This window comes from Gouania willdenowi, chromosome 15 (assembly GCF_900634775.1).
Source record: "Gouania willdenowi chromosome 15, fGouWil2.1, whole genome shotgun sequence".
NCBI lineage: Eukaryota > Metazoa > Chordata > Actinopteri > Blenniiformes > Gobiesocidae > Gouania > Gouania willdenowi.
In genome coordinates this window covers 22,084,155-22,098,695 of record NC_041058.1, presented here as the reverse complement: position 1 = coordinate 22,098,695, position 14,541 = coordinate 22,084,155, and the positions used below count along the sequence as shown (strand labels likewise).

Here is a 14,541-nt window from a genome sequence, read left to right as displayed (position 1 = left end):
TAAAGTATATTTAGTGTGTTGGGCTCTTGAAGCCAGATACGTATTTACAGTAGATGTCTTAGGAAATTATTTAGGTTTATTTTACGCACACATTTCTCATAATTAATAATGCCAAAAGCTGTAAATTTTGCATTTTCATCTTTTCTTTTGTTATAGTCGGTCATATATTTAAACATTATTGTGCTTTTATTGAGTAAAACAGCTAACAAGTGTCTCCTGAAGCATTTCCACAATGTGTATGCCAAAGATTCATTAATATAACGTTCTCAGCCTTTTATTTAAGCTTATCTGTGAGTTTTTGACATCTGTTAGAATTGAGAAGTAACAAATTGACAAATTGTGCATAATTAAATCATACGCCACCACTTTAATAATATAATAACTGTCTTATGTTCATATGAACGATATATGCTTTAAGGAATATTTCCAGGAAATAAGGCAATTGAGGTATATGATGTATGTATTTAATTGTTAATTGATTACAGGTGAAACTGATTAAAAAATATATAAAATGAAATAATCCATCAGAGAACTGCAACCATTTCTTTTACGTGCACAGCTTGAACAATGCGTGGCTCTTGGAGCTTTTATTTTGAAAAGCGTACCTCTCAATGAAAACTGGCAGCCTTATGTTTCCGGTCCCATCCTGTGACAGCAGCCTAGCGAGGGGAGCTAGCCGTGTGTGTTTTGGTGTGTGTGTGTCAGCCTGCTGGGGGTGGGCTCTGGCTGTGGGTCTATCCCGGGTCCAGGTGCGTCATATGAACTAGTTTTAGTGTGAGAACCAGCGCTGAGCTCTTACACAGCGGTAGCTACTCCGCTAACCTCTGGCTCTTGGTGTGTTTGTGCAGGAGTTGAATGAAAAAGTAGCAGGAAAAAGCACGAGCAGAGGCTATGAGACACTCCGCACTAGCAGCGCGTCCTGAACTCACCTGGAGGACCGGAAAGGAGCCCAGGACAGGGCTTTGTTAGTCCCCTGACTGTGTGAACACCTGGGCAGGTGTTGGAACTGGAGGTGTGGACGACATGGCCAGTCCTGTGCAGACCGACCTGTCATTCGCTTGGGAGAAGTACATGGACTGTCGGCTACAGGGAGCAGATCTACAGGTATGGTGCTTAGAATAGCGATATAATATCAACTTCTCTCTTCTTCTTTTTTTGAGCTGGTTTTCATCATTAATGTGTCCAGACGTCTCAGAAAAACCTCCAAGAAGCACCCTGGTTTTTATAATATTAAACAAAAAGTCGTTAATGACAAAGAGATGTCCCGATACAACTTTTTCCACTTCCGATACAATACCGATACGAAATCAGCACGAATCATACATACTTTTATGACTTATTTTGTAGTGTGGAATGTTAGAAAAGGCTTTATCAAGTGATGTTACTCAAACAGAGAACAATAGTCAGCAACAGTAGGTATAAGAGAATCTGACCCATTTATTAATAACCAATTGGTTACATACATTTTAACCTCCAACATAATATCTACAGTATTCTATAATTGAATAACTTTGTTGGAAGTACTGGAGTGGAAATTTTTATCTGAGTGCTTATATCGATGATTTTAGATGCAGTCCGATATTCATTTTCTGGCTAATGTCGGATTGCTACACCCTACTTAAAGTGTAATATAACACTTTTTCCACCTAATAAAAGTGTAAAACTTGTATTTTGCATATCCAAATTATTCAACCAACAGGTGTACAGCTCACTAAAGCATAGTTTGGACTCCTTTGTCTGTCTTCTAGTTCACTTTCCTGTGGATTTTTGTTGTTGTTGTTGTTGTTGTTGTTGTTGTTGATAAAATCAGGTTAATGACTTCAAGCACAATTTAATATAAGATGCATAATTGAGGAATAAGCACACTAGTGTTTACAGAGTGACAGTGGCATTAAGTTAAGCCTCAGGAATAGAATGTGATAATAATACAAGCAGAAGCAGTACCAGGTCTTATATGCAGGACTCAAAATGCTGTTTGTGAGTGGGCAACATTTTTTTAATGTACAAAGGGAAGTAAACACTAGGTAAAAAGTCAAATGTCGGTGAGGAGTTGCCTTCTATCTTATAGAGTGTCCTACAATGGGAAATCCTGTTTGTCATCTTTAAATATAAAAAAAAAAGTCATGAACCTAATTGGATTGGATGGTTTGCATAAATGCCTCAATCTTATGTTTTTTGCACATGGCCCAGAGAAATGTAGAAGTCTGTGTTTGATCATTAATTAATTAAATATTAAAGGTATTGAGCGTCTGTCATAGATTTAATTTAGAAATACTCTCAGTGGTGTTGAGGACTAGCCACAGGCCCTCTCGAGAGACTAAAGATGAGTTGACACATATGGGACTTTTATCAAGCAGGAGGAGGCTTGGCAGTAATTGCAAAAAGAAGTGGAGACAGGTGTAAACACAAACTGTTCCTCCAATATGACGAGGTGTTTTTTTATTTTTGTAAAATCGCTTTCAAATCTTTGCTGCTCTTTTCATTCCCACCTCCTCCTCTTTCACCAACAGCAGCCTCATCACGAGACTTGGATTAGAGAGACTGCAGGCTGTGACGTCATTCACACACACACACACACACACACACACACACACACACACACACACACACACACACACACACACACACACACACACACACACACACACACAGAGATGAACTAGCCCTTTTGTGTTTTTTTCCGTTCAAGAACAGGGCAGCTATAAGTCCTGATGAGTGATGAGGAAGTGTTCAGGTTTTTTCCTTCTCTGAAATAACGACTGCCTCCCTGTCATCATCACATCTGGTGTTCAGCAGCGCTTCACTGCATAGTTAATCACGCCAGTCTGTGTGAAGTTAGAAACTTCAGAGCTGGCCCATCATGTGTGTTTCTTATAGATAGAAATGAGCACGTGATTGCACTGAGCAACTTTTTTTTTGATAATTTCTTATTTTTCTGCATTTTTGTTCGAACAATCGCACAAAGTTTACAAAGGGTGGCATTCAACACAATTTGACAGATAAGATAATAAAGCAAACAGATGCCTGTGGTTTTTACGAGTCCTCTTTCTTAAAACACAACTCAGAGAGAATACAAATAAAATAAATGCAAAATAAACCTGGAAAAACTCTGAAAAAATAATATATTTCTTCCTTTTTATATTCCCTTTATATTTTTATTGTGCAATGTCCTTTCTTGCCACATGTCTTCCCTCTTTCTCTCTCGTACTGTGTACAAGCACATGTGTAGGGGTGTCCCGGTCCGATATCAGCCAGAAAACGATTATCGGATTTTATCGGACTGCATCTAAAATCTCCGATATAAGCGCTGCGATAAGCTTTTGTTTTTGTCCCCGCCCTCAGTTGCTCCCACCATATACTGACAGTAAAAAATAAATGAAGTGAACTTGAATTGCTGACTATTGTTCTTGGTTTGAGCAACATCACTTGATCAAGTCTTTTCTAACATTCCACACTACAAAATAATTAATAAAAGTATGTATGATTTGTGCTGATATCTCATCGGATCGATATCGGTGTCGGCCAATACTCAAGGATGCAATATGGGTATCGTATTGGAAGTAAAAAAGTTGTATCGTGACATCCCTACCCATGTGTGTACATATATCTTCTATTTTTTAATTTTTTCATTATGCCGTTTTGTTTTATTTTATCTGCTGCTTGAAACTGCAAATGTCCCCTTTGTGGGTTCAAAATCAACCTCAAGTTCTGAGGTTCAAATCAACCTTTTTTTTCCATGTAGGATTCAAAAATAATATAATTGAATAACAGAAAAGAAAAAGAAAAGTATGCATAGTTTTATATATCAACATACCGTACATACCCACATACAACACATAAAAATGTAAATGTACAATAGTTATACTCAACTAAATTACAAATCAAGCTTTGATGGACGAACAGAAATTCCTTAGACAACTTGATCATCATTTTTTTGCCACTAAAACCTTTTGTCTTCATACTCGAAAGTTAAAAAATATCCAGTTATTACCTTATAACAATGACAGTAACTATATAGAAACGAACTAGGAGGGTCTGCTGAAGGGGGTGGCGTGTGTAGACAGGTAGACTTTACCATCATCACAGTGTTGCTTACATGTGTTTGTCTTTAGTTGATGCACTGAGCCACATTGGGAGCACAGCTATTGGTTCCAGTTTGCTGAAGCTGTAGTTTTCCCCACTGGTCCCAGCCTGTGACACTTCGTTGAACACAGTAGTGTTGTTGTGTTATTGTAAATGATGTCGTTCTCTAGCTCAAGCCGCAGGTTCGTACTCTACTCCATCCTTTAGCGCCTCTCATTGAAGTGAACACAACAGAGGAATCGTCGTCCACTTCCACCTCTGGCTGCTAAAAGTGGAGGGTAAACAAACACTTTTCTCCAGCAGTAGCAATCAGAGCAATTACTGGAAACTGAAGTGTGAAAATCTTTCTTCCGCAACAAGCCTGAACCTCTTTGCCAGCGGCCTCTCACACTCATCTTTTTGTTTTTCATCCTTTTTTCAGTCAGAATTTCAATCCATCCCACTCTGATAATTTTGTTATTTGGGCGGCATGGTAACAAAGTTCAGATTTATCAATACAGACTAACCAACATCTTCTTTCCCTGTTTGATTCCCTTCTTGACATTGTAGATATAAATTATCTTCTGTGGAAAGCAGCTAAGGCCGTAGAAAACCTGTTTTATACTTCAGTAGAATAATGCTGCATCAGCAGTCGGTGTTGGTGGATCAGTGTGGCTGTTTAAAACTTGTCTTGGTACAAAACAGCTGAATCTGAAAGTTTGGCTGTGTTTGAAAATGGCATAAGACGTACTATTCATACTAAGTCTGATGAATGAGTATGTGGTGCATTCACATTCGATAGTATGAAAATATTGAGTACACAAGAAATGCCCAGATGTATACTATATCGGGACATTTTGCCAAGTATGCAAGGTGGGCATTTTGGTTAGGGTCATTATAATTCTAATTGTAATCATAAACTGGGGAATCATATTACAGTTCTGCACATGTGTAGTTAACAATTATTAAAATATGTTTCATATCATGCTTTCCCACATTTTATCATTCAAAAATATATAAATCTAGCAATATACTGACACAAAAAAGGCTCAGACGCTCACACTATAAATAATAAAACCTATATTTTCATTGATTTATGACCAGTTAGTCATCGTAAGAGATGCTAACAGAAAGCTAACACAGAGGAAGGTTAACTTTTATTATGTTAACTATTTAAGGTGTACTAATTGTGATGAATTGTAATTGAGAATGTAATTGTAGTTTACTTTCTAAGGATACAAAATAATAGGAATTTAATTGTAATTGGGAAAAAAACACTGGGGGCTGTAATCGTAATTTAATTGTAATCGAACAGGAATAATTGAAGATGTCATTTTAATTAAAAAATGTAATTGACCCCAACCCTGGTGGGCACATGAGTCATACTCAATCGCCCCATGATGCATTGCGAGCAGAATGTAAAATTGTCCTGGGACGGGCTTCAAGCTAAAAATCAAACACCCCTTTTTCAAAACAAAAGCATCTCTTCTTGTCTTCCATTGGTTTTGAATCCTTTTGTAAATAGGGCTCTTGTTTTGAAATTAACTGGAAGTTTAGTCAGTAGCACAATGGCAGGTCTCCAAAAATCTCAGAAATGTGTTCTTCAGGTTTTTGACATAGGTTCAAAATGCATATTGGGAAACTTAAGTATTGGGAAATATACTTAAGTGGGAACAGTCACCATCCTAATCCTCCTAACCATACTTATAGTACATAGTAGACAGTATGTACTCGTAGTGCACAGTACGGACTGGAGTATGCCATTTCAAACAGCCAGTGACTTGGCCTTACAGTCAGGTGTGCTGAAGTGAGGAGACGTCGTAACTTGATATGCACCCCCTGAGAACGGGAGCTTGGAGTCGGATTATTCGTCATGTATGCGTACCCGCTCAGTAACCTCCGTTAACAAACAGTATGAATTGCAACCAACCTTCTTTCATCAACTGTTTTAGGAATTATTTTTAGCAGTGTTCGCATTGAGGATTACACTACAAATAACCACATTACTCGCGTTAAGTCTTTATTTCAGTTTCGGACAAATTTCTCCTTTTGTGCAGCTAAAAGTGTCACATTGGTGTGTTTTGCATCAAAGGATGTTTGCCTAAGGTACTTTTTTGATGAACAATCTGAGGAGACATTTTCCACTCAGTTTGGTCTTTCTGCATCTTGATGAGCAGAGTCAATTTAGTCGAATGGCTGCCTGGCAAGGAGCCAGTCAACACACCAGCTTCTGTTGCTTTCAGTTTTTGGTTCCTTTATGAGCTAATGGGATGTTTCTACACACCAGAGAAAATGTGGAAGCCTTTCACTTTTTTTTTTTCATTCATTTGCTTCCAAAGTGCTTGCAGTAAAAGACAGTTGGCGGCTTTTTATTTACTCTCACTGGGAATCTTTGCATGACAATGAGCAACTAAAGTTGTTTAAGTAAGTACTGCTCTGGTCTCTTAGGTGTTAATCTGATTGTGTATGTGATAAGATGCAGTTGAAAATAAGGATTTCCTTTGCTGTATTGCTTAATTTGTTGTATTTTGTACAAGTGATACACATGTTCTCCACCTTACCATCTGTCTTTACCTTTTTAACACTGTTTCCCCCCACATTCTTTCTGCGATAAAGCTCTGAATCCTTGTCTAAAGCAGATTAAACTCGTCGTTGAGCACAGTGTGACGCAAATGTGGGGAATACTAAGTAGGAAGTGAAGATGGCTGCTGCTTCACCTTCATATCTCGGCTTTTAAATTTGACTTTTATAGTCCATGACTAAAGTATGCAACTTCACACTTTCTATGAGTGAAATGTGATGTTTTGGTTTTTCTGTGAATAAAACTCCTGAAGCTGTGTGGCTTGTCTAATGGGGTCAGCTTTAATGTGCGTACTGCTTAGGTGTCTGGAGCAGTTATGGATGTACAGTTTTATATATAGATCTTTGCAACGACAAGCACAGCCATAACAAAAAACAGAGCATTTTATCATTGGATTGTTTGACATTTTAACAAGTTTAAGAAAAACGAAAGACATAATTGGTCATTCCGTGTCATTTCAAAAAATGGCCCACGCACTTCGGTCTAAAAAAAATTCAGAATTTTTTACTAATTGTTCTGTGATTCCTCAATAGGAACATTGTAAATTCTTAGTTTGATCGAATGAACATATTTTTCTTCCATTTTTATATTTCAATATCTCAGGAACTACATCACATATGAAACTGAATTTTGATAAAATAATGCAGCTCCACCCACTCTCTCAGAATATACAAAAACATCTGCTATACATTCTATCTGGTGGACATACCAGCCCCTCAAAATTGGAAAATAGTTTAGGGCTCAAACATGCTTGGGCCTTCAATAAACAACCTCAGCTCCCTGTAATTTGATCAGCTTTGATCTCGACTGTTCAAATCACTAATTATTAGTCACATACAGTATATGCATTGGTTCTTGGGTGACAGTCCCCTGAAATACTTTTTTACTATTTTCATTGGCCCATAACTGCATGTGGGAATGTAAGAAGAAAAAAAATCTGATCTATGTAGTATAGTATAAAGATGACCTTTTTCTTGGAATATAAAACTATTTTTCTTTATGCGATTTCTTCATTTTAGTTTTGGACCCCAACTTTGGGTTATTTCCTTTACATGAGTCCATTGCAGCTTGCCTCTGTGTCTTCTTGTCATTTATTGTTTTGACAATTTGTTGAAATGACATGGAAGGACCCCATTGTAACTTTATTTTAAGAAAGACTGAATAGGTTTGTGTCTGAAAGGAGGCATTTGATTTTAGTTTCATCTTTTATGCATAAAGTCAAGGTTTAATCGCAATGCATTAACAGAGGCAGCACAGGTTTTTTTGGAAGATAGAAGTTCTTTAGAAGTAGCCAAAAAGTTGCAGAAGAAACAGAATTAGGGTTATAAGTAATTGTCTTATTGCCACCAGCCAAAGTGTGTGTAAAAGATGTTGAATTCAGTGAAAACCTCATACCTCCCTACAGTGAACACACATCAGTGTACGTGCTTACATGAAGGCTGTGATATGTGAATGCCAACATGTGCTATTAGAGCTGGTGTGTTCAAGGGACTTCAGATAGACGGTCAAAACGACATAGATACAGCTGTGCTGTACAAGTCGAGTTCATTTCCTTTTGTAAAGGCAAAGCCGTTTGGAGGCTGCAAAGTTAGATGTAGGTTTTGTTTCCAACATGTACGCTCAATAATTCCAACATCTCCACAGTTAGAACAACATCTATTGTTATTTATCATTGTGTGCTACACATTCTTTATATTCTGTAGTGCAAAAGACATCCAAGCACACTAAATGACATTTTCAATGACTAACATTCAGGAGGATGTTCTGAGCAGCTCTCGTACCTGAAGGTTATGTCCAGGTGCTTTCACTGCATAGTTTTTCTTTGTGCTTGTTTCACATCTGCATGTGTTTTTCCACTCTTGGTTTTAACGCATCTCATGCTGCTGGCTCCTGCTCCAAGTGACTGGCTGAATGGGTAAATAATTCATCGCTTCACTTGCGGGGTTGAGCTAGACAACAGCTTTGTCTCAGCATTTTTCCATCCAGTGGCTCGTCATCATCAATGTGACTCTCCTCACAAACCCAGGCCACTAGAGAAATGAAAGGCTTTATTTTTATTTTTTTACCAGCATCAGTTTACACACTATCTTGTTAGGAAAACAGTCAAGCAAAAAGAAACGCATTATCATTCCTCTTGCTGACGGTCTACTTGAATGTCAGTCAGGGCTCAAAACTGTGTGGAACTGATGGTGTCAAAAAGCACATGCACTTCATGATGTGAAATATGTTATTTATTTGCAATGTCGTGTGTGAAGCCACTGCTCTGTAACTCAGTTTGTGAGGAAATGTGGAGCGTTAGGGGCTCCTCATGATGCTAATCATCCAAATGTCAAATTAGATCAGTAGGAAACTAGCATTGAGTGAAAAAATAAAACAACATTACGTAACTACAGCTTAACATTTCCTCTTTCTCCCTCTGTGTCTCATGAGGATAGGATCACATCGCTTTGCTTCTGCCAAATGTAGTCTGCCTAATTATCCAAAGAGCCAGCGTGGGTGACTCAGCATCAGACTCCCATGACTAGTTCTCTCATGATCGTCCAGGTTGGGTAAAGACACGGATCATGGCAGACACATTTCAGCAAGTACAAAACACTAAGTTTTAGTTTCAGCTTAAAAACAAGATTTTCAAATCTTCTTAAAATGAGAAAATCACAATTGTTATCATAGATTCTGAATAATTCCAATTTAGATAATCTGCTCATTAGTGTGGGTGTGAGAGCACCAGATATTATATAGCTAATTATTCAATATCAGGGTTCTCACCAGGAGTTTTTCACAACATAGGGGGATCGTATGGCTTGTAAAGTAAAGCTGAAGTTGCTTTTTTTAATCTTTCTCTTTTGTTAAAGAGCCAATAGTTATTGTTGAATTGGTCATCATGATGAATGGAGTTAAAGAGTTACTCATGCTTGGTATAGGTTGTCCACTAATAAATACTCAGACACTTTATAGATTAGGCTTTGCACTGATCTGATTGGCTTTATCGGATCGGCCGATATTTTACATTTATGCAATTAATGTGATCGGCTGTAATGTCTGAATTTGCCGATCTGATCAATGACGTGATTGTCGTGATGAATCTTTCTAGAGATGCTCCCATTCCATTGTTTAATCGTCTCATTTACACCGAAGAGTTGTTAGCTCTACGTGACACGGCTTTATTTCACTCACATTTGTGCACAAAGGTGAAAACCTATGAGCGAATGGCATAAATGTCTATTGGTTGGAGTGGAGTGGCTGGGTGCCAGACTTCTTCCCCAGTCTACTGGCTCTGAAAGCGGGGACCGCGTCTACTGTTGGGGTGTGTGTGTACGCGTGTTTGGATGTGTGTGCGCATTTGTTTTGTTTATTCAGCCCAAGTGTGTTAAAAGAGAAAGTCCTAAAGCGGAGCGATGCCCTCTCATTTGCTTTCGCTTTCATACCGGAGACTTCTATCCATTTCAGGTGGACACATAAGCGTGCGTGTGTGCGCGCCCCAACTCCGATGTACACCTGTGAATACGGACTATAAGCAACAGCAGGTTTTGTGATGCCACAGTCAGGAAATATGTATTTGCTCTTAAAGCTAATGCTTAGGGAGGCTTCACTTAGTTCCAGTGTGGTCTGCCTCCACAGCTTCCTCTCCAACTCTTTGTAGTTGAAGCTCTCCTCAGCTTTGGGGTTAACTCCCTTTGCTTCACAGCGGTCATTGAGTATGACTCTCCCTCACAATCACAACGCTGCGTTTAGGTCCCGAAAAATGGTACCATTTCATTTTCCGTGAATCTGTATCAGGTAGTACTGAAGGAATTCGGTTGGTACCTAAAAAATCCAACCTGAATTCATATGATCGGTAATTTTTTAACTCACCGATCGGCTCAAAAATCATGAACGTGTAAAGCCTAGTCTAGATAGAATTAGAAATAACATTTTATATTTGGACTGTGTGGACCCCCTCCCAACTTCTACATTTTATATTTTTCTATTGTTTTATTTGATTGATTTTGTTTTGATTATGAAGCACACTTTATATTGGACGGTGATTGTGGGTTACAAAGCGGAGGATGCGCATAGTAGAGCTTTAACAGAACACGGCCCGAACTCATCCGACCCGAATGAAGCCGATGTCTCTTTCAGCCCGAACCCGTTTCAACCCAACAGTATACCTAACACGGTACTGATTAAGAAAGGAAAGAAGAACAGAAAAGCCTCCTACGCTGGTTGAAACGCAGCATAGGGGTCGACATCACACCATAGGGGATCAGAATCACGGCGTAGGGGGCCCATACGCTCAACAGCGCTGGCGAATCCATAATATATTTCAAATAAAATTGCATGTGCATGTTTTTTTTGTTTGTTTTTTCAACCTTTGTGAATCACTGAGTAGAAATGACCCCAGATATACCCATGTAATCATTTAAAGTGTGTCTCCTTTGCTTTTGTCTGAGTGAATGTGTCCAAGCTTCCACAACTTCAAATTCTCTGCTTCTAAACTGTGTGATTATGATTTGCTGTCTTTCCATTATCAAATAACTCCAGCAGTCCATGCTGAGTTGGTTTTAATATTGGATTAGAGTCTGATGAATAACCAGTCATTTCTGGGAAATTAGATGTTATCTATTTCCATCTTCATCAGGAACACAATCACAACACAGGTACAGATAACAGAAAGAAGGAACAAGTCATTTCCTAAGATTACTTTAGACTAAGAACAGTTTCAACATCCCTAAAACTGATTTCCTCTTTGTTATTTTTCACTTTCATTTTCTTTTGCATTTTTTTCATGTTTGAGTTTGATGTTTTTCCCTCCTCTGTCCACTCCCGTGCGTCTCATGATTTGTTCTTTTCTTTTCTTTTCTTCCTGCTCCCCATCCCTGTTGTATGATGTCATCAAGCCCCCTGATATGCAGTGACCCACCCACTCACTCATTCTCCCCTCCTGTCAGTCTTTGGGTGGGTGTTTGCCTCAGCCAATGAAGTATCACCGCTGCTGCCCCTCCCCCTGCTTTGGTGAGTGTGGTCAACTCCGCACCTTCATCATTTCATCAACTTCCTGGCTTTTAGTTTTCATTAATTTGGTCATGCATGTTTTGCTTTTGATTGAGCCATTGTACGTCTCTTCTTTACTAAATAGTATCTTCAAATTTGGGGAGAAATGATGATGCTTGATGCTATTATTTCTCATAGTCAAAGAAAAACACTAAGTATGCCATATTTCAGTTTAAATCAGTTTTTGGTATATTGTTTTCATGCAGTATAGTATTAGATGTTTTCACTCAGCTTTGATACTTAATTTATTCATCGTCTTAAAAAGAGTCTACTATAATTATTTACTATGTAACCTTTATATCATAGCAAGGATTTTACATTTTTTACTTTTAGTATAGGGTCAGAAACTGAGCTCAACTTTGTCCAACAACTGTTAAGGCAAATTTCAGACCATACAATTTCTATTCATACCTTTAAGTGAATTTTGGTTGCTTCGGCCTCATCTTTCAAAATGTATTAAAACAAGGCAGTAGAGAAAAGAGTTATTTTTGTTTTCATAGGACTTAATTTTTACAAAGATACAATTGTTGTTTGGGTTAAATCTGGTTCATGTAGGTTTTTCTTAATAAATGGCTACGTCCATTATTGAAACTTCATTTAATGTGGTTAATCCTTGTCAACATCACATGTTCAGTGGTTTTGAGCTTAGTAGAAGTTGTTTCGGGGATTTATGTAGAAAACAATGGCGTATTAGAAGCAGCTTTGTAGAAGCTGTGTTTTGGATGTCGGCGACTTAAGAGGGTAGGAATTTAAGCTGTGGCCCATCTGCGTACAGTTATTATTATCCATGTCAGAAACTACACATATCAATTCAAAACTCCCATGTTTTATTATTTGTTTGAATAAAAACTGAAAACAAAAACTGCTCTGACAAAATAAAAATGTTTATTTTTTACCTAACCTACCTAATCCTCATTTAGGGCCGAGAAACTGTCCCAAATGCTTGTTCAATCTATCAGGAGCAAGAGCTAATGTGTTACAAAACTGCAGCCACTTGAACAGCAGAAAAAAAAAAAAGTTTCCCCTCATGTTTAAGCCATGAGTTATAAGACACACCGACAGTAAATGACACTGTGTGCTTTGGTTTGACGTCATAAGGCTTTGCTCCCTCTGTGCTCACGTGTAATTAATGCCACTGGTTGTCATCGGTGGGCTTTGGAGATTATCTGCATCAAATGGTTGCACGTAAATCATTTAAAGTATTTCAATGGTTCCTTGTTTTAATGGAAATCAAATGGAGCAAACTCATTCCAGAGTACGACCAGTAGTCGATTGTAGTAATCACACATTTGTCGCCAGTATTCTAGTTTAATGTTCTTTTTTTTTTTTTTTACTGTAGGTATGTTCTTTGACTCAGTGACCCAGACTAGCATCCACATCACTCAGGGATCAGGGTAGAATCCAGTCAGTGGTGTCAGATTAGCAGAACAGTGTGAGGTGTAAAGGAGCGGCGGTCTGCCAGCTTAGTGTGTCTGTCGGGAAGGTATTAAAACACTACCATGGAAGCAGTAATGCTGTTAGCTGGTGCGGTCTTATTTTTCATCAAGGTTGTGACTGGTCACAAGAGATCCGTGCTCATGCTCTGACTGCCTCACTGTCACGAGGCTGGTGTGATCTGTAGCAGATCCATTGACTGGGATTCTCCAGTACAACTGCCCTACAGCAGATAGTGAACAGGAGTTAATATGAGTTACTGGAAATATTGGATGATTAAATAGTCACATTGTGATCACAGGTATTTCTTTTACTTCCACTCTGCTATTCATCATCAAATTAACTACAACAATGTTCTAATTTTACATTTATCACCTCAACAATCATTTAAGATAATTGACCAAAACAAACCATTTGAAATCTATATAAAATTTGTAAGTGGAGAAGATCTGAGGTTGTTTTGAGGTTTCTTTTGTCTTTATAGCAGAGATGAGTAACTACGATCACAACAAGGGCCACAAAAAAATTATTTTCTGCTCCGAGGGCCACATGATCAACATTCATATCAGCATTTAGAATAATGATGATGTAAATATTCATTCATGGAAAAAAACAATCTTCTTATATTTTTTTGTTGTATTTTGTTATTTTTCTCTTATTTTGTCATGGTCTTCTGTGTTTTCTAAGTCATTTTGTGAATTTTCATTAAATTTCTAGTATTTTAGTCATGATCTTTTGTGTTTTTCGATTAATCTTGTGTATTTTAGTGTATATATATTTTAGTCTTGTCTATTTTCTTAATGATCTTGTGTGGGTTTTTGCTGTTGTTATGTGTATCTTTCTGTCACTTTTCTTGTTTGAAGTTATTTTGTGCGTTTACTTCGGGGGCCGAACAAAATGGCACATGACCCCTGGGCCGCCAGTTGTACAGTGTCTGTTTTATAGCATTGATAAAATTTTGATTCTGCTACGCTGTGCCCATTTCCTCAGTTTTTTTGTCTCTCTTTTCAGGTCAGCCTTCAGAGTCTGGAGAATTTTCTTTGCCAGTTCCACTATGTGCAGCACCACTTCAGCTACAACAACAAAGATGCATTGAAATTCTGGTGAGTTCTAATCATTGTGTTAGTGGAATATTTTCTCAGGAAAAGACTTAAGAGTTACACCAATTACAGCAAAGTCATCTTCAATAGTCAAAAAATCACTTTCAAGACATAGTGCATGTATTCTGACTTAAAATTATCCTACAATAACGGAAATCACAGATTTTTGTATAAATTTGGTGATATCAAAAGATGCGTTTGCTGTCGAATTGTTTGGTAACATGTTCCTTTGTTACCAGTTTTTAGTACCACCCCTGTAAGACGGTCCCTCTGACATACAACAGGAGTAACTCGGTCATTTCAAGTGAACACATTTGGATTTTAACTGCTAAC

General features: G+C 38.0%; 1 protein-coding gene across 1 annotated transcript in view; it reads left to right on the top strand.

The window, feature by feature from the left end:
• Positions 1–14,541, top strand: part of lyst (lysosomal trafficking regulator) — a 64,820-nt gene that overhangs the window by 587 nt on the left and 49,692 nt on the right. Inside the window, exons 2-3 of the mRNA XM_028468100.1 lie at positions 849–1,104; positions 14,120–14,211. Of these exons, the coding sequence (XP_028323901.1) occupies positions 1,024–1,104; positions 14,120–14,211 (173 nt within the window). The 5' untranslated portion in view covers positions 849–1,023. The remainder of the gene's footprint in view (positions 1–848; positions 1,105–14,119; positions 14,212–14,541) is intronic.